Here is a 25,212-nt window from a genome sequence, read left to right as displayed (position 1 = left end):
ATTTAAAGAAGAAAACATGAATTTTTAACATGAATTTGATTTATATTTTTAACACCGAACATTTTATAACAAAGCTCTCCTGCTTTCCATGGCATGATGATCTTTATTTATTTGATGCATTGTTGCTATAGTAACGAATGCAACGTTCATGTGCATCTGATTGACAGATAAAACGCACGCTCTTATTTCAGTGTTGATGTTAATTTTGTAGTAATTATTTTGTGACTATTGCTTTGTATTCAGTTCAACAACATTAATAATTTTGGGGTGATGTTGCCTTTAATTTTCTCAAACACGGCACTTTACAGGATTTACAATTCAAAGTTTATTACAAGGTACATATGAATGACAATGAGAGATCCTTGGCAGAAAAGTCACATTTAGTATATGTAACATGTAAATGTAATGTAATTTAATTCATTAAACTTTGGTTATAAAATATTTACCTGCTCTATCCAAGAGTCTTAACCAGTCAGATTTCACATAGGCTAAATCAAACATATTAATAAACACCAGCACGTCACAGACACTTAATAAACACATTTTCGTCAATGTAGTAAGACTCAACTGTAGTAAGACTCTGCACTCAACAGGAGTCAGAAAGCACATCTTTCTGTTATATGGATTTTAATCGCGGCTGGCTTGACCGCAGTGACCAGCGTGCATATATAAACTATAAACAAATGTATAACGGTGAGTGATTTCAGAAAAAGAAAGAAAAAACATAACTTTATTGGTATTTGCCATTGCCAGCTCGGGAATTTGATAATGGAAGTTATTTTTTTTTCTCCTGTTCGGGCGTCATGTTCCGCCAATGGAGAGGCGCCCAAACTAGCTCTTCTGATTGGCCAAAATTCTCTGATCTCTGAACAGTGCCCGCCTACTGTCTCTACAGATGCACAACTCACTTTTGCTCCATATTTTACACAGACATCTGGTGCAGAAGAGAGAGTGTGCGAAAAACAGTGTTTGAGACTCGTAGCAGCAGATTCAAGCAGTTGTAGTTTTGTACTTGTGTTTGTGCGAGAAAAATATCAAAGAAAAAAACAATATTTGTAAGAAAATATTCTACAAGTGTGCAACTCTTGTTGGATGAATTCACATACTGATTTGCAGATGAGCAAAATCTGTCCATGACTTCTTTTTTTGATGCGGGTGTGTGAATGTGTTTTGCACCATATTTACTGCAACAACTAGCAAAAATGTGAGCGTACGAGTTTCTTCATTTGTGATTCGTAGAAAAGGATTTGTGCTCCTGCAATGAAGAATTTGAGAAGGTGTAACTGTTGTGTTTGTGGGAGAGAGAAAAAATCTACAAGCATGCAACTCTTAAAATAAATTTCTCTGTGACTTAAAATTCACTGATACACATGTGCGGCTAATCTCTACAACTACAAATAACACTGTCACAGGTGCTCATTTGATTTGCACCAAATTTATCTTCATACAAAAATACAAAAAAACACTTGAGACATATTTATTTTCAATAACAACATGTGCACCGTGTGTGTGTGTGTGTGTGTGTGTGTGTGTGTGTGTGTGTGTGTTTTCCTGTATCTGGGTGTGAACTGTTGAACTATATAACCTATTGGTAGTTGTGGCTTCTTGTGCATCCTCTGAAACGGTGGAGATCCATTTGTAGTGTATGCATCCTCTGAAATGGACGTGGGTTCTCACCACTAACTATAAATGATAGAAAATTATTTCCATTATCAGTTCAGTTTACTCAACTGTTAGTTGATACAACACCTGTACTGCAATGCATACATACAATACATAAAATAATAAATAATACCTTTAGTGTTTTTCCAGTCCCTAAATCCATCCCTCTGGAATGTGGTGTTTGACCCTTTCTGACTGTTGAACAGTATACACACACAAAATAGCCAGGGGTATTTATTTTCCCACTCCACACTATACCTCAACAGCCTTTTCCCAAATTGCCTTTGAGCATATACACCTAAAGGATTATTAGGAACACCATACTAATACTGTGTTTGACCCCCTTTCTCCTTCAGAACTGCCTTAATTCTACATGGCATTGATTCAACAAGGTGCTGAAAGCATTCTTTAGAAATGTTGGCCCATATTGATAGGATAGCATCTTGCAGTTGATGGAGATTTGTGGGATGCACATCCAGGGCACGAAGATCCCGTTCCACCACATCCCAAAGATGCTCTATTGGGTTGAGATCTGGTGACTGTGGGGGCCATTTTATTACAGTGAACTCATTGTCATGTTCAAGAAACCAATTTGAAATGATTCGAGCTTTGTGACATGGTGCATTATCCTGCTGGAAGTAGCCATCAGAGGATGGGTACATGGTGGCCATAAAGGGATGGACATGGTCAGAAACAATGCTCAGGTAGGCCGTGGCATTTAAACGATGCCCAATTGGCACTAAGGGGCCTAAAGTGTGCCAAGAAAACATCCCCCACACCATTACACCACCACCACCAGCCTGCACAGTGGTAACAAGGCATGATGGATCCATGTTCTCATTCTGTTTACGCCAAATTCTGACTCTACCATCTGAATGTCTCAACAGAAATCGAGACAGACCAGGCAACATTTTTCCAGTCTTCAACTGTCCAATTTTGGTGAGCTCTTGCAAATTGTAGCCTCTTTTTCCTATTTGTAGTGGAGATGAGTGGTACCCAGTGGGGTCTTCTGCTGTTGTAGCCCATCCGCCTCAAGGTTGTGCCTGTTGTGGCTTCACAAATGCTTTGCTGCATACCTCGGTTGTAACGAGTGGTTATTTCAGGCAAAGTTGCTCTTCTATCAGCTTGAATCATTCGGCCCATTCTCCTCTGACCTCTAGCATCAACAAGGCATTTTCAGCCCACAGGACTGCCGCGATACTGGATGTTTTTCCCTTTTCACACCATTCTTTGTAAACCCTAGAAATGGTTGTGCGTGAAAATCCCAGTAACTGAGCAGATTGTGAAATACTCAGACCGGCCCGTCTGGCACCAACAACCATGCCACGCTCAAAATTACTTAAATCACCTTTCTTTCCCATTCTGACATTCAGTTTGGAGTTCAGGAGATTGTCTTGACCAAGACCACACCCCTAAATGCATTGAAGCAACTGCCATGTGATTGGTTGATTAGATAATTGCATTAATGAGAAATTGAACAGGTGTTCCTAATAATCCTTTAGGTGAGTGTATATATATATATATATATATATATACTGGTCCCTGCTCCATTTGTTTGAAGGATGCTCTGCCTCTCCTCATCTAGAGTAGTGGCTTCTGCATTTATATATTGCAGGGTCATTGGCTGCAATGCTTGAACCTTCTGACACAGTGAGTGTCACATCTTGACTGTCTTGGGAGGGCCCTTCACCTATTATTTCCATCTTTTCTCCTTCTAACTCTTTCTCCTCAACTGCTTGACTTCTCTCTCCTGTCTCCACTGTTGAATAAGTTATTGGTCAGTTATTTAGACTTGTTTTTATTATTATTATTATTATTATTATTATTATTATTATTATTATTATTATTATTATTATAATACTGGCAATAACTGACCATAATATCATTCAACAATAGGTTATGTTTGGGCCATGCTTATTAAAAGGATAATATCCATCACTTCACAACACAATAATTATCCATATAATATTTAGCTTAATTGTCAGTGCCGATTAGCTAGCTGCAACACTGGATTTCAGCATTTCAGTAGGATATAGGTTTGAATCTCATTGGTAGCCCTATTGCATCTCATATTGTAGGCTATTTGCTGCATAACCATTAACTTTCTCACCTTCCCTTCTTCTCTTTGTCTGCTCATCTTCTGCTGGCTTTCCAAACGATAATTTAGTTTGTTGCAGCCTTTTCATTTTCGGTCATTTGAATGAAAATCCCAGGCAGAAATTAACATGGTGTCAAGTTTATTTTGAACAATGGATTTGCGGGTATTGAAGTTTATGTGAGCTGTGCGAGACACTGCGCTGCGTTCTTTAATTGGTTTAGGAAACACTCCGCTACAGCCGACTACTTTCGTTTTGACATGACAGCGGTATCTGCAAGTACGTGCCACGTGACGGTCCGTTGATGCAAGGATAATTGTCTCATCGGCTATTTTCACTTCACAATGAAACGACACTTCAAGAAAAAAATACAGAGGACATGACCTCGATGTCCTCAATTGTAGTTACGGCCATGATGATAGATGAACCAACATATCTGACAAATACTGTATATAAAACTGGCAAATGTGACAGACGATGATAGTCTAATGCATCCTCCACAACCTAGCACTTCGGCTAGTCAGTTAGACTAATGTAACTGTGCTTTGCAAATTGAGTTCAGAACTAACTTATTGGTGGTGTTTGAGCTGTTGCTATTTGCACAATTACATTAGTGAATCAGGTGTTAAAACAATGTAAACAGCACATGCAAATAAACAATCAGCTGGCACAATTCAATCTTAGTGAATTCCCACCAAATTTACTCATCAAACCCACTTACTCATCCTGCAATGTCTGAATTCATGGCTATTGTGCTGAAAGCTGCATTTTGATGTTTAATTTTGGTTGCAACTCAAATACACTCACAGGTCTTCTGTCTTTGGCCCTTGCGGGAAGTCTTGCTTGACTCACACAACACAGTCACGCAATCTTCAAGTAGTTTCAGGCTCCTGTTCTTCCTCCAACGCTGAGATCGGACCTTCACCATCTTTGAGCCCTGCAACATCAAACGTACATCTTCATCGTCCAACACACCTATGAGAAACACAAACAAAATTACAGTTTTTTTCAATTGGATACACAATGTGAATAAATTAATTCACCAATTCATCTGATTCTCTTGCTAATGTGCCCATTCTGCCAAACAGTTAACACTTATTTCCTGCTTCTGCACAATTTGCGGCTCTCATGCACAATATTTGCAAAACTCTTAACACAACACTCAGCAGTCCAGCACTATTGTCATTGTGAATTTGCCTCCTTCAAATCTAAACCAAGGGAGTCAAACAAACAAAACTCAATGAGATGTGAACACAATCAACCAATATTGAATACGTCACTGTCTCAAATATATAAAAGTCAAACAAGTGCTCATTGAAACTTCAACAACATGGAACAATCAAGAGCATGAAGAGGTAGATGAAGACAAAGACACAGAAATATATCAAACGAGATAAAAGCTACTGTAAAAGATAGTGTCATCAATAATGGTATGAATCTTACAGAAGCTGGACATAGAGTGCTGCCACATCTATTATACTGTAACTATAATTAGATCATTTCGACCGAGAACCGGTAAGTTGTTTGTTACAGGTATTTCTTACAGTATTTTATATTTGCACAATACTTGTTTCCTATGTATGGGAAACGTCTCTGGTTATACATGTAACCTCGGTCCCCTGAGATGAAAGGAACGAGACATTGCGGTGAAACGCTTTGGGGAATTCTTTCTCCGACTACCTAGTTGAAGCCCTTGTGTTATAACGGCAATCTTATGATAGTATTTCCAGATGACTGAAGTGCTAGGTGCCGAAGGTTGGTCACCTGCTGCACAGTGTGCCTCAACCTGAACCACCTTTTGCCAGAAGACCGGTCCAAGCCTTAAAAGGTTGGAGCTGTCCGAGGTACTAGAGCAGCCAGACAGCGTGCATGCGATGGCGGATGCTTTTCGTTTGACATTGCTATATATACAATATGTAGCGTCTGGAGGAATCAATGAATGGAGAATCATGGACTCGGCTATTTTGGAGACAAAAGAGCCTCTGTAAAATCACGGAAATGGTCTTGTTAGTACGGTGAACTGTTGATAAAGAGGACAAAGAACTATTGACGGAGAACCGCATGTGACATCCACATGCTCACCACGTGCTTATCGTGTGGAAAGGAAGGGGGGACTTTTGAACGTAAAAATGTGTGTCTTTCTTATAAAGCCTAAAAGGGCTTAGTTTTAATGAAATATGTTGTAATCCCTGTGTGCTATGTATTTTGGTGTAGATCAAAATTAGTAGAATTGTTTAGTAGTGTAGGAGAACTCATTATATTTAATAGGAGGCTTTATATTTAATAGCCTGAGTGTAAGAATGTTAAACCCACTTTTAAAGGTACCAAATATACCTTTCTTGGTATCAAATTAAACCTTACGATTTGTCCGAGCTGAATTCGAATATAAGATCTCTGTAGAATGATATTACGCGATGTTTTACTATCGTTTGAGTCATTCAGCCCAAAATCTCTTACTGTCATAAACATGCAAATGAGCTTTGACAAAGGAAGCATTCTCCTACCCAAAGGAATGTTAGAGAGTGCAGACTCTCACCACTAAATTCGTACTGGGAAGGAGAAATGAACACTTTTAATCCTATATATTCGATATATATATATATATATATATATATGTAATCCACGTGATAAAAATATTGACATGTATCTAATGTGCCATCTCACAATTTCCCTTAAATGTTGCTTGATCTATGTTTCTTGCAAACTCTAATGGGTTAATGTTTCAGACGTTGCATACTATGGTTAACCGAAATCATATGTGTGGCATATTTGGAAACACCGCACCGAAGTCCTCTGTCTCAAGAACGCCACGAGGACACGCAGTCTCGCTCAAGCAACACAAAAGGTCTAGTGTGCAAGTATGATTTCACCTGAAATTCCAACGCGTTAAAGTGTGTAATTCCAGTTGCTGGCTCTTAAAGGGTTAATTGTTGTAATAAGTTTGCCATACCTCCAATAATTCTTCACTTTCCCTTACTGCATTTACTTCGTTTATTTTATACTTATTCTGTGTTATATGTATGTTTGTCAATTGCACTGATATATCATAGTGCCTTGTATTAAACTCAATTATATGCTAATTGTCTGTGTGTGTTGGTTACAAAGCAAAGCCTCTTTAATGTGCGATTTTAAGCTACTGAGCTGATATTATCAAAGTAAGTTAACGTGCTTTTGATGAGTGAGCTTATAACTAGGAATAACCCCTCTGGAGAATTGATCAAAGTACCGAATAAAGTGGTTCAGTGGATCGAACTGACTGGTTCGTGTAGCCTACGGGTCAATTCCATTACGGGTTATTAAAATTAATATAGCCTGTCTGCATAGAATATATATTCCTAATTAAATATAATTCGTTGTGTTTAATTATCTATATATTTTTGAAGCAGAATCTTGGACTATATAAGCCTTCCTTTTAAGGTTTAAGGCGTTTTTAATATGTAGTGGTGTCCGGGTCACCCGTACGATTAATCATTGATTTCGATCAGTAATATTAATTGTACATTCCCCAAACCTGACCTGTGCACACGCTACAAATATCTCACAAAAGTGAGTACACCCCTCACAATTTTGTAAATATTTGATTATATCTTTTAATGTGACAACACTGAAGAAATGACACTTTGCTACAATGTATTGTAGTGAGTGTACAGCTTGTATAACAGTGTAAATTTGCTGTCCCCTCAAAATAACTCAACACACAGACATTAATGTCTAAACTTCTGGAACCATAAGTGAAAATGTCCAAATTGGGCCCAAAGTGTCAATATTTTGTGTGGCCACCATTATTTTCCAGCACTGCTTTAACCCTCTTGGGCATGGAGTTCACCAGAGCTTCACAGGTTGCCACTGGAGTCCTCTTACACTCCTCCATGACGACATCACAGAGCTGGTGGATGTTAGAGAACTTTTGCTCCACCTTCCATTTGAGGATGCCCCACAGATGCTCAATAGGGTTTAGGTTTGGAGACATGCTTGGCCAGTCCATCACCTCCCCCTCAGCTTCTTTAGCAAGGCAGTGGTCGACTTGGAGGTGTGTTTGGGGTCGTTATCTTGCTGGAATACTACCCTGCGGCCCAGTCTCCGAAGGGAGGGGATCATGCTCTGTTTCAGTATGTCACAGTACATGTTGGCATTCATGGTTCCCTCAATGAACTGTAGCTCCCCAGTGCCGGCAGCACTCATGCAGCCCCAGACCATGACACTCCCACAACCATGCTTGACTGTAGGCAAGACACACTTGTCTTTGTACTCCTCACCTGGTTTGAATCTTTCGCAGCAGGCACTGAGTCAGGCAAAGAACGTCATGATGCATCTGCAGGGAAATCCCATCTGTTGGAAGGTGTCCTTTGATGGCGATGAGAGGGCTGTTCAGACAAGATGATTGTCGTAGTCAAGGCGAGACTATCTTGAAGAAAGACAATTCTGAAGAAATGGTGATTGAGCGCCCGCTTATATAGGGAAAATGAGCGCCTAAAGGGGCAAGGCTCAAACACCAGTGTCAATCATAAAATTGGCGCTATGATACAAGGGCTTCAACTAGGTTGTCGGAGAAGGAATTCCCCAAAGTGTTTCACCGCAATGTCGAGTGAACTGAATCGACAGAGAACCCAGCTTTTTCAACCTCTACAGAATTGAGAGAAGACCATCAAATATTTGAAGATATTGACTGTTCAACCCAAATCAAGAAGCTGAAATTGTCAATATGGTGGTGGTCAATAATGATATATCACAATTTTTTGGCTACTTTTTCTTTCAAAAGGCAAAGACACTAAAAGCATTAAGAATTGAGTATGCAGTAAATCCAGTACATTTAGATATAAAATGTCTGTTTCTGAATTGTCCGACTATGTTTTTTGATCCGACTATGCAATCTGAATAAAATTCATTTTGATGAGAAAGTGTTATCTTTTGCAGCACAGTGTATAAACTGATGCTTCCTGTGTGAAAAATAAATGTTTTTCTGATTGTGATTCTGACTGAAAAATTTTGTTTGACTGCTGTGAGTATAGTTTTTCAGCAAATAGTGAGTTCCCCTTCTGTCGCTCTCTCCACGTTGTGTCGGAGAAGCGACACTAGGGGTCTCTCTTGAGCGCCGATATTCACCTCTGACCTATTGAAAAGGGCCAATGAGAGTTGGCAGTCAGTATTTGCATACCCGCCCCACGATCACGGGTATTTAAGCGGGGCAAATACAGAAGATTAGTCAGAAAATTTCTTCGTAGCCGATGGTCTGTCTGCAGTTTGCTGCGAGTTACACACCACTAAAACGTTCCTGTTTCCTCTGACGATCTGCATGCTGTTGGATTTGACGGCGCACAACAGCGGCTTTTCTCCTACTTTGCACGGCGTGCATTGTTGCCCCTGAGCCTCGACAGCAGACACACACACACACACACACACACTGTGTATTAAAAGAGTAAATTTCCCTGAAAGAGCAAATTTCTCTAAAAGAGCAAACACAGCGGCGTTGAATGTCCTTTTCAGGACACGTCTTTCTCAAGATGCCCTTCCGCCCCTGTGTTGTTCCTGGATGCGGTAGAAGCCTCTCTGCTTCAGACGGCCACAGGCGCTGTCTCGTGTGTTTGGGCCGCGATCACACCGAGGCGGCGTTTGTGGATGGTTCATGTTCTCACTGCAAGAACATGACCATGACCACGTTGCTGTCGCGGCTTGCTTTCAACAGAAAGCAAGCCACCCCAGCTGCACCCCGCATTGCTCCTTCTTCCCATGGGATTGAGGACGATGCGGTTGGTGCTGGGGCGATTTGGGGGCGGCAGCGGGTGCGGTTTCGCCGGGTAGCCCCCCGCGAACCTCCCGTTCCCCGACACGCTCCCTGGTCCCCGTCCAAGCTCGCGGCGATAGCGGCTCGCCTCACGGCCTGGCCGTCTATCCTCCCGAGCCCGAAGCAGATGAGCTCGCCGCTGCATCGGAGAGTGCGGTGTCTGGTGCCAAGGACTCCCCTGGACTGCCGCCTTCGGGCCAGCAGGCCCAGGCTGAGGCCGACGTTCAGATGACCGACATGCTTTCCCGGGCCGCCGTGAGCGTGGGGCTGGATTGGAACCCTCCATCCTCCCCACAGCCTTCACGATTGGATGACTGGTTCCAGGGGGCAGCGGTTACGCAATTCAGTTTGCCCGGCTCCCGCCCCCCTTCAGGGGCATCCGCTTTTCCGCAGTACACGGCGAGCATGCCACTTCCCTGCGCACGGAAATCGCGACCCTCTTAGCCAAGGGCGCGGTAGAGCCCGTCCCTCCAACCGAAATGAGGAAGGGTTTCTACAGCCCTTACTTCATTGTACCCAAGAAAGGCGGCGGCTTACGACCAATCCTGGACCTGCGAGTTTTCAATCGGGCCTTGTTAAAACTCCCGTTCAAAATGCTCACGCAGAGAAATATTCTGATCTAGATTGGTTCGCAGTGATAGACCTGAAGGACACGAACTTCCACGTCTCAATTCTGCCATGACAGCGACCCTTCTTACGGTTCGCGTTCGACGGCCAGGCGTTTCAGTACAAAGTCCTCCCCTTCAGCCTGTCTCTGTCCCCTCGCGTCTTCACGAAGGTCGCAGAGGCGGCCCTTGCCCCGCTACGAGTAGCCGGCATCCGCATTCTCAACTACCTCGATGACTGGCTCATCCTAGCACACTCTCGAGAGTTACTATGCACACACAGAGACCAGGTGCTCCGGCACCTCAGCCGTTTGGGGCTTCAGGTCAACTGGGAAAAGAGCAAGCTCACTCCGGTTCAGAGCATCTCTTTTCTCGGGTTGGAGTTAGACTCAGTCTCAATGACAGCACGTCTCACGAGCGAGCGTGCTCAGTCGGTGCTGGACTGCCTCGCTTCCTTCAAGCCAGGCACAGTGGTCCCTCTAAAACATTTCCAGAGGCTCCTGGGGCATATGGCGTCCTCCACGGCGGTCACGCCGCTGGGGTTGATGCATATGAGACCACTCCAGCACTGGCTCCAGACTCGAGTCCCAAGACAAGCATGGCACCACGGCACGCATCGGGTAAGGATCACCCCCGCCTGCCTCAAAACAGTCCGACCCTGGACAGACCTCTGCTTTTTTACGGGCAGGAGTGCCACTGCAGCAGGTGTCCCGACGCGTTCTGGTCACAACCAACGCCTCCCGGTCTGGGTGGGGTGCCGTGTGCAGCGGGCACACAGCAGCGGGCCATTGGAAAGGGGCCCCGCTGCGTTGGCACATCAATTGCCTGGAGTTGCTGACCGTCCTTCTCGCTGTCGCGGTCGGGGACCTGCAAGCGTTCTCTGTCAGCGACACTTGCCTGGGGTTCGGTCCAGCAGATACGTCTGTGATCCTAAGACCGCGACCGGGCTATGTGCCCAAGGTTCCTACCACACCCTTCCGAGATCAGGTAGCGAACCTGCAAGCGCTGCCCCGGGAGGAGGCTGACCCAGCCCTTTCGTTGCTATGTCCAGTGCGCACCCTGCGCATTTACCTGGACCGCACACAGAGCACCAGACGCTCTGAGCAGCTCTTTGTCTGATTTGGGGGACGGCAGAAAGGGAATGCCATCTCCAAACAGAGGCTTGCCCACTGGGTTGTCGACGCCATCACACTGGCTTATCACACCCAAGCCGTGCCCCTACCCTTGTGGGTCCGAGCTCACTCAACGAGGGGTGTTGCGTCCTCATGGGCACTGGCCAAGGGCACCTCCCTAGCAGACATCTGTAGAGCCGCAGGTTGGGCAACACCCAACACCTTTGTGAGGTTTTATAACCTCCGCGTCGAGCCGGTTGCGTCTCCTGTTTTGTCAGGTCCGAGCCCGTAGCACTCAGTAACACGAAGACCGACCGGCCGGGTGGATTGCTTGTGCCCAGCGCCCTTTTCCTGACTTCAAGGTAAAGTAGTGCGCCTTCTTCCCAGGGCGCCCCACTCCGAGTCGGGACCCTGGTCGATTCCTCCCCAGCCCTCCGGGTCCGCGGTTCAGCGGAGGAACTCGCCGACCCAAGCCACTGCGGGTACCCTGATGGCTACCCTGTACTGGTATAGGTGCTCCACAGGTAAGGCCTCCTGCTCAGACTCCCCCTGTGTGTAATTCCATGGTTCTGTCCCCTTACGAGCGGACCCCCGTGTCTCCCTTAGGCAGTTACAGCTGCCCCGGTCGCCGTGCTGTAGCAACTCCCCCCTTTCGAGGCTGGATCTACCACCGCACCATACTTTCCACACGAGCCCTAAGACGGCCGTGTGACGTGTCTACCACTTTTCCTCCCCAAGAAAAAGGGCAGGTGTGGTCTCCGCGAGGGTCTGGGTAAGACCCCCTTCCCTATATGCGTGTAAGGGCCCCGGCCATGATTGCTCTATGCGAGAAACATAGAGAGAAAAGAGGCCCAGCCAGGCTGGCCCGTTCCCATGTTGGCAAACATCGCCTTGTTCCCTTCCTAGGGTAACTAAAAGGATTCCGATGTTCTTATGGGGCATTGGGTAAGGGTACGTGCAGCCAGGTACAGACGATGCGTGGCACTGGATGAAATCCCTGCCCGCCTCTGTATCGGCGGTTCACGTACATGTTTCAGCGCATGGCAAGATTGGAATGGGCCCCCTAGTGTCGCTTCTCCGACACAACGTGGAGAGAGCGACAGAAGGGGAACGTTTGGTTACGTATGCAACCTCCGTTCCCCGAGGGAGGGAACGACACGTTGTGTCTTTCCTCCGCCATGTCGCTGAACCGAGCCACTGTTGTGGCCGGACCATTTCCGGCTCCTCAGAAAAATCCTGACTAAACTTCCGTATTTGCCCCGCTTAAATACCCGTATGCGGGGGCGGGGTATGCAGATACTGACTGCCAACTCTCATTGGCCCTTTTCAATAGGTCAGAGGTGAATATCGGCGCTCAAGTGAGACCCCTAGTGTCGCTTCTCCGACACAACGTGTCGTTCCCTCCCTCGGGGAACGGAGGTTACATACGTAACCAAACGTTTTTCCTTCAGTGTGAAAGATTTTGGAAATGTGGTATTTTATAATGGGCTTTGTGTATTTAGTCTGATGAAATGGGTCAATGATTCTGTGAAACGTGAAATCGAATTGAAAAAAAAAAACTGTTTGAAAAAAAAGAAAAAGATGCTCATTCTTTTAACCCTTCAAAAAGTTTTCTGTTCTTATAATGGAGCTCCGGACACTCTGTCCAACACACCAGCTACATGCAGTAAATCCTAAGTGTTCAATAATCCAATATCTACTATAATTTGCTCATAATGTGCAGACCCAAGATAAATCTCATATTCACAAGGCCATACATGTTAGCAACGAATGCTTCCCAGCACGCTCAGTGTCGATGTCAGCAGTAATTACTACAAGTAAAACATAAAAAAAACTGTAATTTTCAATGGAATTCTGCAAAACAATGGTATGAAATGAAAAAAATATATAATATGAAATTGGGGAAAAGTTGAGCAGGCCAGATAGAGTGAGCTTTTTTTTTTCATCCTTAATGAACAATGATGCTGTTGTTTCACAGACTAAATTGCTTTCCCTTCTTCATAGGCTTGCACAAACTTGAAAACAGATTATTCACTAAGTGCACAGACTGCAAAATTGTCAGTATGCACACTGGGCTCTTTACAAACTTTTAAAGCCAAGTTAAATCTTGCTGTGCTATGCAGATTGATTCTCCCTGCCAGAGCTTTCACAGGGTTTAAAAGCATCTGAACAATGAGAGGCATCCCTCTCACAGCGCAATGACAGCTCCAACATTCTTTCACAGCATGGAGATTTGCTCTTGTCAATAATACTTTACAGTAAAGGGAGTTCACCATAAACATTTTTTAGATCTTTTATCTTGCAGAGTAAAATGTTCTCTTGGAAGATGAGTAACAGTAAGCTAGAGCAAAATAATGTCAAAAAGTTGATGATCAACAGCAGAGAAAGGACTTAGAGTGGGGCATAGGAGGTAGTACATTTCCTCAACAGCTTCTGAGACACATCTAAAAGTGTTTACAACAAAGAGCCCTTCAACAAGGCAATGGGAAAGTAAAAACCTGATAAAGACTTTCTTATGGGTTTGTGCAGATGGGTGAAAGCACAAAGGTCAGAGTGGAGGGGAGGGAAGGAGAATGAAGTAGGCATAAATAGAGGAAAATGAAGGAGAGGCAGAAAGAGACTAAGTTTTGATATTTATTCCCCTAAGGCATCAAAAGTTGGCTTGGAACAGGATTAAATGGCAAAAATGTATGTTTACATGGCCAGTTATAATCAAGCTACTGCAGGTTTTTGCATAGTCAGGCTACAGTCTTCATCTCTTTGTCCAAGTATACGTGACACCATGCGCAATTGAACACAACAGGCAGATCAACATGGAAACATTTACAGCCACATGCATTTCTTACATTCTTACTCGATCAATATTATCAAATATATGCTTATGGTTGTGTCTGAAGGCAGGAGACAATGCAATTTTCTACTGTATTATTCTAGCTATAATAGCACCACTTCGGTTGCTTTGCTTGGGGCCTTCAATTTTAAGGACATTATCTTATAATCTCTGTGATAAGTGCAATAATTACGTTTAGACTGAGGAGAGATGTTGTGAATAAATAGACGATTAAGAAAATATATTGTTTTCTACAGCAGCGCTACTCAACACGTGGTCCTCGAGTGATCTTTTGCGCCCGTGTATTGATATCATCATCAGAAATATATTTATCAGCAGCCTATCAAATCTGAATGAATTGTGAGGTGTCCATTTTCATGAGGATTTACGCTAGTTCTCTATATTGCTGAATAATTTTAGAGAGGGAATTTAACTGCAAGAGAATGTTTAAAATAAATAAATAAATAAATAACATAAAACAATACATTTCATCCAAGCATTGCTGATGTTATGAGAGCGGCGGTCAGAAGAAATGTATACAGTTGTGGCCATAAATATTGGCACCCTTTGTAAATAATTGCAAAGAAGGCTCTAAAAAAATCTGCATTGTTTATCCTTTTGATCTTGCATTTAAAAAAAAATAAAATCACAAAAATCTCATCTTTAATTGAAGTAAAACAATTGAAACAGGGGAAATATCTCATTATTAAATACATAATTATTTCCAAAACACATTGGCCATAATTAGCGGCACCCTTTTATTCAATACTTTTTGCAACCTACCTTTGCCAATATAACAGCTCGGCGTCTTCTCCTATAATGCCTAATGAGGTTGGAAAACACATGGCAAGGGATCTGAGACCATTCCTCCATACAGAATCTCTACAGATCCTTCAAATTCAGAGGTCCATGCTGGTGGACTCTCCTCTTCAGTTCACCCCACATGTTTTCTATGGGATTCATGTCAGGAGACTGGGATGGCCATGGCAGAACCTTGATTTTGTTGTCAGTTAACCATTTTTGTGTTGATTTTGAGGTTTGTTTTGGACCATTGTCCTGCTGGAAGATCCAACCAGGGCCCATTGTAAGCTTTCTGGTAGAGGCAGCCAGGTTTAGATTTTTTATCTGTTGGTATATGATAATCCATGATGCCATGTATCCGAACAAGATGTCCAGGACCTCTGCCAGAAAAACAGCCCCACAACATTAAAGATCCAACACCACTTTTAACCGTGAGCATTGGGTACTACTTAATTTCTGTGTGCACTGGTGTTTGCTACCAAAAAGCTGTTTTTTTGTTTTGTTTCATCTGACCATAAAACTTGTCGCATTTGAAGTTCCAGTAGTGTCTGGCAAACTGAAGATACTTTAGTTTGTTGTTGGATGAGAGCAGAGACTTTTTTTTCTTGAAACCCTCCCAAACAACTTGTGGTGATGTAGGTGATGTCTGATAGTCTATAATTTGTTTTAGACTTCCTGACCCCAAGACCAAACTAATTTCTGCAATTCTCCAGCTGTGATCCTTGGAGATTCTTTGGCCACTTGAACAATCCTCCTCACTATGCATGGAGACAGTATAGATACACGTCATTTTCCAGACTGATTCTTAAGATCTCCAGTTGATTGGAACATGTTAATTATTGCCCTGATAGAGGAAATGGGCATTTTCAATGCTTTAGCTATTTTCTTACTTTCTAAAATATTTATTTAATAATGAGATATTTCCAATTGTTTTACTTCAATTAAAGGTTAGATATTTGTAAATGTTTTCAATAAAATATCAAAAGTTTAAACAATGCAGATTATTTTTTTCCACAGCCTTCTTTGTTCATGTTTACTAAGGGTGCCAATATTTTTGGCCACAACTGTACACATCAGGAATGACATGAAGGTGAGAAAATTATAAGAGAATTATATTTTTGTGTGAACTCTCTCATTAACATTCCAGCATTCTTCCTATAAACATTTTAACCTATAATCATTTATATATATATATATAAATGATTATATATAGGGCTGTCAATCGGTAAAATTTTTTTATCGAATTAATTACATGATGTCCCGATTAATTAATCGCGATTAATCACATTTAATCGCATATACACATATATTTGCTGAGAAAGCCACTCATATAACAATAATTCAATATATAATGAGGAAACAATTATACATAGTTATTTGTAAATATTACAAAAAGTATATATATATACACATACATATATATATATATATATATATATATATATATATATATATATATATATATATATTATATATTCAGATAATTAAAGTGCATTACATTCTTGTGGCAGAAGAGTTAATCTTTAATAAGACAATACAAAAAACGGCTTTAGAAACAATGTATTGTTTACTACCATATTATTGAACATAAGTCAATCATTGGCACACAGTTCACAGCAATCCATTTCGCAAGTGAATCTTTCAATCAGTTGGAGATTTATTATGAGGGCTTGTTTAAAGACCCGTCAATTTCAACAAGCATCAGACATGCTTGTGTAGCATCTCAGGTGCGTTGCGTCATAAACATAAAATGTTTAGGTCACTGTGTCAAGTTAAATATAGTTTAATACTTAGAACACACCTTGAGATCCCTTAGCTCGAATTTGCGCTCCACCAAATGTTTTGAATGCAAGAACGCAATGAATGTCTGTTTTATGCTGCCTGGTTGTTTTCTTCACTGTATAAACTGCGCGTTGCCAAACAGCTGAAATTTCAATTACTGCCCTCTGGAGTAAACAGGTGGTACTACAAACTTGCATTTCTCAGGAATCTTCCTTATTACAATTCGAGGGCATTGCGATTAATTGCGTACATTTTTTTAACACATTATTTTTAATAAAATGAATCGCACTGAATTAACGTGTTAAATCGACAGCCCTAATATACAAATATATAATCATAAAAATTAAGAGTGTGGCCCTCGAGGGAACAGGGATCCGGCTTTGCGGACCCTGACCTTTCCGAAGTGGAGTAGCCCTGGTCTACAGTATATTTTTAGCTAGATGGCATGTTGTCTGTATACTTAAATAGTTCTACATCTGTACCTGTCAATTGCTTCAGACTGCATATTTATTTACAAAGGCTTTCTATGTCATTCTATGAATGGAATCCACATGAAATAGTTAAAAGAAGCTGTTATAACCACTCAATGATAATTGAAAATAATAAATGCAGTATATAATGTACTTTATAATTTTACATTCTGCATTTGTGGCAGTTTATTTAATACATGTTTTTAAAGAAAGACATTTAATACAACTGCAAATATGGGTGTTGGGTGATATAAATTTACATGACATGAATTTCATTATGTCAAACAGATACGAGGATTATTCAATGTGCAGAATAAAGACAAAATAATAATAAATAGAGTGACATCAATGTGTTACAGGTGTAAATGGCTTATAGACTGCTGAACCATATAAAAATGAAAATGTCTATCATTCGCCATGTGTCCCTGCATTACAAACCAGATTAATCAGGAGAACACATCAAAGGGAGAACAATCATGATAGTCATGCTCTACAATCGCTTAAACATGTCCAATAAAAATGACTTCAAAAGGTGAGTTTCGAATAAATGTTACACCTTTCAGCCCTCCAAAGCTCTCACAGTGGATGGTAAAATCTTCGAAGGAAATAGGGCATAGGGATGATCACATCTGAATGAAATGCACACATTTGTTGTTGTTGCTCTTCTTCTCTGCTTTGTGTTGCGATCAACTTCTGGGTTACACATCACATGGCACCTCTGTTTTTTGGAGCCTGCACAGAGTCATATTGTGGACCGATTGGCATTTATACATGCTATGTGTATACATGCCCACCGCCCATTTCCAGCGAATGTGTTCCACTGTCATTGACCGCAGTGTAAATAACTAGAAGGTTATAATACCAGAATGAGTGATCTGGGCTTATAAACTATAACACAACCACAGGCTGTACAGCAGAATTATGTGCCAATGTCTGAAAATGTTCTAACATCAGCAATTATAAAGTAAAAAAAGAGTAAGTAAATCATTCACTTGTTGCTGTGTGATGTTGTATTGAATAGACGGTAATAAAATCTGCTTCTTTCTTTAACGAGATTGTGACGATGCAGTGTTTCTTGTCTCCATGTAAACCTGGAAGACAGTACCCAACTCGTTAAAACATATGGCTCGGCGACATGTACAAACAGAGCAAACATGAAGCGAAGCTACCCAAGCGGTGATGAAAAAAGGAGGAAGCGGGTGGAAATCAAAAAGATTTAGCAAAACTGAACAAGGCAACAACGATTTTCATGGCACATGCTGACGATGCTAACACTAAAGAGCATAAAGAAGCACTGCTTGTGCTAGCACTAGTGTTAGCATTGCAAATACTAGCAAAAAGGAGCTACCCATTGCTGCCTGCAATGCCAGCCCAGGTTGCTCAAGCGATGCTGCTGCTATATGCAAGACAACTTTACAGGATCCTTCAACTTGTGATGGTAACGGAACTGTCGCATTCACTCTCAATGATAACTATGGCTATAGTGAAGATGGCGATACAGATAATAACAACTAGTGAGTAGCAGTCACCCTAACCAATGTGTTACACTTGAAGACGACCCAGCACTCTGGCCAAAGCTGTCAGACAAAAAGTGCTGCTCAATAGTTGAGGAACAGTTCAGATCAAGAAGAGAATGTTTCCAAAAAATCAAGAGACGCGCAGATTCACAAGCAGTAACTATTACATGCAAATGAAGAATGGAGAAAAGAAAAGCAGGTTGTGGCTCATGTCCAGTGAAAAAAATGGACTGTGTTATGTGCTTTTGTTGCCACCTGCTTGGAAACCGAGAAAAGAGCACTCAGCTAAGTGGGGATGGGTTCAATAACTGGAAAAATCTTTCAGCCCCTGCATGAGAGGTCTGCTGAACACATCACAAACATGGATACCTGGCACAATCTATCACAGAAACTACAAACAAACACAGCTGATAACTGCTCTTGAAGTAATCCGCTGGAAAGAGATTTTAAGAAGACTTATTGCAATTGTGAACCATCTGACAGAGCGTCTGGCAATGGATATTTCCTTGAGCAAGTAGAACTAATGGCTCAGTTTGACCCAACCATGCAAGAACATTTGTGGAGAATTCAGGCAAAAGAGCTAAGTGACGCTTATTTAAGCAAGCATATTCAAAATTAACTAATTTCCCTTGTGGCAAAATTTGCAACTAATGCAATTGTAAAGTGAGTGAAGAAAGCCAAATATTATGCAGTAATCATGGACTGCACTCCAGACCTCAGTCACAATGAGCAGATATCAGTGGTGCTAGGAACTGTTAATTGTAAGACCTCAAAAGATGTCTCCATTCATGAGCACTTTGTTGGTTTTCTTCAGGCACTTGACACAACAGGAAAAGTATTGTGCGAATCATTTTTAGGGCATCTAGAAACACTAGGTTTGGATCTTTCTAACTGTCGAGGCCAGTCTTATGATAATGGGAGTAACATGCAGGGTAAAAAGTAGGGGGTCCAAAAGAGAGTGCTGGAATTAAACAGCAAAGCAATATGTGTTTCTTGTGTAAGTCACACACTGAACCTAGTTGTTGGTGATGCAGCCAAGTCATCTGTGACATCTATCAGCTTCTTTGGTCTGTTACAGTGACTTTACACTCTGTTCAGCTCCTCAGTTCACCTTTGGACCATTCTCACAGAACATGTCAAGAACTTTACATTGAAGGATTGTCAACAACCAGGTGGGAGTTTAGGGTTGAAGCTGTTCGCTACCAGCTGCCTAAAATCATGAAGGCGTTAACTGCTCTAGAGGAGCACACCATAGAGAAACGGGATACAGACGTTGTCTCAACAGCTGGAAGCATTTACCAGGAGATGCAGAAATGGCCTTTTGTGGTAAGTACCTTTGTGTGGTACAATGTGTTGTTCCAGACAAATAAAGTGAGTAAGATCCTGCAGAACCCCAAAGTTTCAGTCGAAACAATGAGGGAAGAAATCAGGGCAGTGGCAGAATTCCTTCAGGAATTTCTAAATCATGGATTAAACTCTGCCAAAAAAAGATCCCAGGGAGACAGCAGAGAGGTTCGAGGTGGAGATGAGCTGGCCAGATGTGCGTCAGAGAAGAACAACTAGACAGTTTCAGTGTGAAGGAAGACAGTACCCAACTCGTGTAAACAAATGATTCAGCGACATGTACAAACAGAGCAAAAATTAAGCAAAGCTACCCCAGCATTGCTGAAAAAGGAGGAAGTGGGAGGAAATCAAAAAGATTTAGCAAAACTGAAAAACTCACTTGATATGGAATTAGTGAAAGCAAGATTTGATGAGCAGAAAGCTCGCAAGGTCAAATTTTAGTATGGCCATCTAAACTGTGCCTCCCAGCCATACACAATATAGCCTCATGGAATATGTGGCGAAGCTGGAAAAAAACAAACATGCTTTTGTTGTTGCCACCCCTCGGATAAAATCGGAACTTAATTAGCGGATGTGAGGTAATGGGGGGTGTGTGTGTATATACACACACACACACACACACACACACAAACACCGTCGCCACTTTCGTCCACGCATTCATTCATGCACCTCATCCAAAGTTGTGTGAGTATATTATTTTTCTTCCTTTTCATTTCTATTAGAGTGAACAATTCTTGACTTAAATATTGTTAGTATTTTCCCTTTTCATTTTATTTTAAAAATGGTTATTCGATGAGAACTGGACTCTTGAATCTGCCTATTTAAATGCGGGATTAGAGCGGATCCACAGCCATATCACTATTTATATTTATTGATATATTTTGTTTGTTTTTTGTTTCCCCCTTTCCTCAAGTGTTTGAGTCAAGGTATAAAAAGGTACATGTAATATGCTGATTTTGGTTGTGAAAATATAACTTGAAACCTCTTTCTCTTGCCTTATTATTTTATGTTATGTTGGTTCAGAGAGCTAAAAGATTAAAGGAAAAAATTTAAGTTATTTTGTGTGTATGTAACTGGTGGCCTTTAGAGCTTATCTGTGGTATCATTTTGTATTTTGACAGGCTTACTCCTGTCTGGCACCCGAAAATTTGTATTTAGATCAATTTATTTAATTATTGATTTAAATTGTGTTTCCTGGGAGCTGCCACCGTTACACATGTGATGTACCACAACTTCTGAGAATCCATGAAAGAGATACATCACTGTTCTGATTACTCTACAACAATACAGCAACAGCCCAAGATTCCTTTCATATGTTCCTCACCCACTAAAGCTGAGTTGATTAGGGAAAGAAAGCAAGGGAAACTCAACCAACATAAATAAATTTAAAAAAAACATTCAAGGGAGAGGAAGAGAAAGACAGAGACAAAGAGAAAGAGAAGAGGAAGAGAAAGACAGAGACAAAGACAAAGAGAAAAGGGAGAGGAAGAGAAGGACAGAGACAAAGACAAAGAGAAAGAGAAGAGGAAGAGAAGGACAGAGACAAAGAGAAAATGTAAACATTTTCAACAGTATATTATGTTTATTATTTTTGTGTATCCATAGTTGACCTCTTACTGTCTTGTGTGTTATTTTCTCACTTTAGTAACACCAGATAGAAGACAAAAGACCATAAACAACGTCTCCAATTTGGGCAGCAGCAAGCAGGTCCAGTAAGGAGATTCTATCAGAAAACCTGCTGGAAAACCAAGGTAAATGATGACAACCATTGACAGGTTTTCTATGTAAATGGATGTAAAGGGATTAACCCCCGGCATGACGTACACCCACCCCCCTCTTTCCCTGGGGAGGGGCGTGCCTTCTGCACAGTCTGCCGGCAGGTCATCCCCATCTACCTGGATGAGGGAGGGGACAAGGGGAGGGAAAAGAAAAACAAAAGTGTTGCACCTACACGCCATAAAGGCGATCGTGCCAAATTAATAAAGAGAGGGAAAGGCCAACACGGAGTGAGTGTGGAAGAGAGAGAGGAGAGCAAAAAAAAAAAAAAACACTTATTCGCCGGTTCTCCGATACACCGTATCTTAGTCCTCGGCCACTCCTCCATCCTCTAGCGGATGACAGCTGGACCTCCCTGGATGGATCGGATGCAGACCTCTGGCCCCTGGTGGACGGAATGCCCCGCTGCGTTTTTGGTGAACGGTAGGGGTCTCTCCCGCCCCAACCAACCCTTGCTCCAGGTGGTCGGTTGGGAGCCCCTCCTCCACTCGTGGTCAGCTGCCATTCCTCCGCATCCAGGCGGCCGGGCTCCTCCGTCCTCCGGCGGACGGCCATGGCTGCTCTGTTGGGGTGGATGGTATTTGCGAGGAGTCTATTGAGGAGTTTAGTACTATGGGGCATCCCTCCTCCTTCCTGGGTTTCAGCACCAGCGTAAAGGGATTAATGGAAAGGAGGAGGCGAAAACCAGTTGACAATATAAATAATAGTTTAAAATAAAGCTGAAACATAAAGACAAACACACAAAGGTGTCGAACAGCTGTCTGTAAATCTCTCTCTCTGTCCCACTCCAGCTTCCAGTCAGCCCTTATCCCTCTCTGAGGTTTGATTAGCCTGATTAGGGGCCGGGAGTGTGGAATCATGACCCGCCCTCCACCCTCTCACAATGGACAATAAAAATTATCGTACAGAGATCATATTATTTATGAAAATAATATTTTACAGTGGGTGCATTTGTTTAACTGAATATTTTGTTGTGTTTTTTACAGATGCAATTCCAGATGTCTAGACATCACTAATGTGTGAAGAGAAGTTACAAGTAGGTCTTTCTTAGATAGATAAGGATTGACAAAGAGGGAGAACAAGGGATGTGAAGGGCCCCATGCCTGTGTTTGCCTTAGGCCCTAAAATGACTAAATCCCCCCCTGCACTTGGGAGCAGATAAGTGCAGCATCAAGGGTTGAATAGTGACAGTAAAAGTGGTATATAATCAAAAACTGGTCCAGTACCATGGTAGTCATGGAGCAGGTTCCGTTAACATGCAATAAAAACATAAAATAAGACCACCAAGGTCCAAAACAAATGAAATATAATTAAAATAAGAGGCAGGTCAGTATTAGTTAACTAACATGCACTGTAAAATTTTTTTAGCAAACTTAAAAATTCAACGCAACATGATGCAGTAAGATTTTTAGGTTCTCTCAACAACGTTTGAGTAATTGTCCTCAGTAACATTGCTTTGTTTAGTCAATGTAAATTTGTTTGTTCACTAAATTTTGTCACCATTTAAAGTATTTTAATATGAAGTTACCAGCGATCTTTGACTCTGAAGAGAGATAACTTGCGAGGCAAGGTGGTACGAACAATTGTTTTTAGACACACAATAGACCTCAATCCTTAATTCACAAACCTAAATAATGGTGACAATCAACAAACCTCATTAAGATGAGCTGCTAATATCACCACACAATTATTAACTAACATCAAACAATACCAAAAACAACAACAACAAAAAGCATAAATAAAGTCAGCAAACAGTAAGGAACAAGTCTAAAACACTAACCACATAATTTATTCATGTTGCAATGCATGCTGTGAACTTACACATCAGCAACACTGTTCAACATGAAATTGTTCAGACAACTCTGTTTGACTTGTTAGGACAACGTTTGGGGGACTATTGTTGGTCTAACATGTGTTTTTATATAGATGCAAAGTAATTTACATTTTGAGTTTCTGTGACTCAAAAACCCCCATAAGCATGATAAAATGCAATTTCATTTTTTACACTGTGGTGGCATATAGCCAACTGATACCTTGAGAAAGGCTGACTGCCGAAACATTGGTAAATAAATGAGCCTATATTTTGAGTTGTGCAGGTATAGGCTTTTTTTCTGTACATTTTTGCCATAACTTGCACCTCTGAATCTAAGCGTTTACTTAATTGTCATTTAGAATACAGCCCACTCGTAACAGTTTAAGCCAGGATCTCTCTCATATAACTGCAGTCACAGTGCTCAAGTTATGGTAAGAAGCCAGTGATTGCAGACGAGTCCTCAGCAGCTCTTAGACTTGATACAGCGACAACATTCAGCCACTCCATGTGCTAATGAAAAAGAAACCCTTGAGCTAAAACAGGCAGGGGTGTGATACAAAAGATCCCATGAAAGTCCTTGGGAGGTCAATAAAAGCTGTAATAATATATCAGTACTACGAAATAAAAACTTTTTTATTTAATGAACATGCACCATTGTTAATAAATAACAGACTGCTGCATGTACATCATTACATATTTACCATACTGCACTAGTCTACAGATGTTCCAGGATAACATTATAGGTATCAATTATATAACGGCATCCAGAATGTGTCTCATGAGTTTTGATCCTTAGGAAGCAATATCTATTTCAGATATTTGTTATCTCTTCTCCAGCTTTTGGTATCTGATACTAACATGACCTGTGTTACCATAAAAATCTGATTCAGATTCAATATCAAATAGGCACATAAAATAAATGTCACTATTACACTGATTACATGTATCATAGCATAGGTGGAGGTGGAGGTGATCTAAGCCAGAGTCACGGTGCAAAATGGAGGATATGGAGAGGTAAAACAATCAAGAGAGTATGTAATGTAATGGTTGTGAGCATGGTAATGTGACTAAGCATAGGCTATATAGGCCTACTAATAATAATGAAAAATAAAAGTATGTCAGAGCATCCCAGATACACCAGAAACACATTCAATACATTTGCAGTCAATTAAATACATTAAATGAATACATCTACTGCATCACATGCACTGTGACATGCACAGCTAAACAAGACAAGTGCAAACACTCAAATATGCCTCAAAATGTATGCATTCAAATTTTATAACACAAATGATCTGTGTGAAGTTTAGAAAAATAAGTAACAATTTTAATATTAAATATTTTGGCTTTTGGATTTTATGTTGATAAAAAAAATACTTAATTCAGTTACTTAATTTTTTTTAAGAATTATTGGAAAGTAGGAGTCTCCAGAGCTAATTTTAACTTTAAATAGAGCGCAAATGGACACAAAAACAAGGTCGGAGTGAATGGCCCCATATGCGTCCATCTGACACATAGACCAACAACTACTACTAAAATATAGTGCAGGTGGAATTCAATGCATCCAATGTGAACGGCCACGGCACACTTTTTACGACTAAAAAATTCGACGGCACGCACAT

At 41.4% G+C, this 25,212-nt stretch overlaps 1 protein-coding gene across 1 annotated transcript in view; it reads right to left on the bottom strand.

Annotated features, from left to right (window-relative positions):
* LOC127648085 (1-phosphatidylinositol 4,5-bisphosphate phosphodiesterase delta-3-A-like) overlaps positions 1 to 25,212 on the bottom strand; it is a 51,599-nt gene that overhangs the window by 24,602 nt on the left and 1,785 nt on the right. Inside the window, exon 2 of the mRNA XM_052132690.1 lies at positions 4,566 to 4,733. Within this exon, the coding sequence (XP_051988650.1) occupies positions 4,566 to 4,733 (168 nt within the window). The remainder of the gene's footprint in view (positions 1 to 4,565; positions 4,734 to 25,212) is intronic.

This window comes from Xyrauchen texanus, chromosome 8 (assembly GCF_025860055.1).
Source record: "Xyrauchen texanus isolate HMW12.3.18 chromosome 8, RBS_HiC_50CHRs, whole genome shotgun sequence".
In the NCBI taxonomy this organism is placed as follows: domain Eukaryota; kingdom Metazoa; phylum Chordata; class Actinopteri; order Cypriniformes; family Catostomidae; genus Xyrauchen; species Xyrauchen texanus.
Note: the sequence above shows the minus strand (reverse complement) of the source record. Positions and strands in the feature narration are given on the sequence as shown.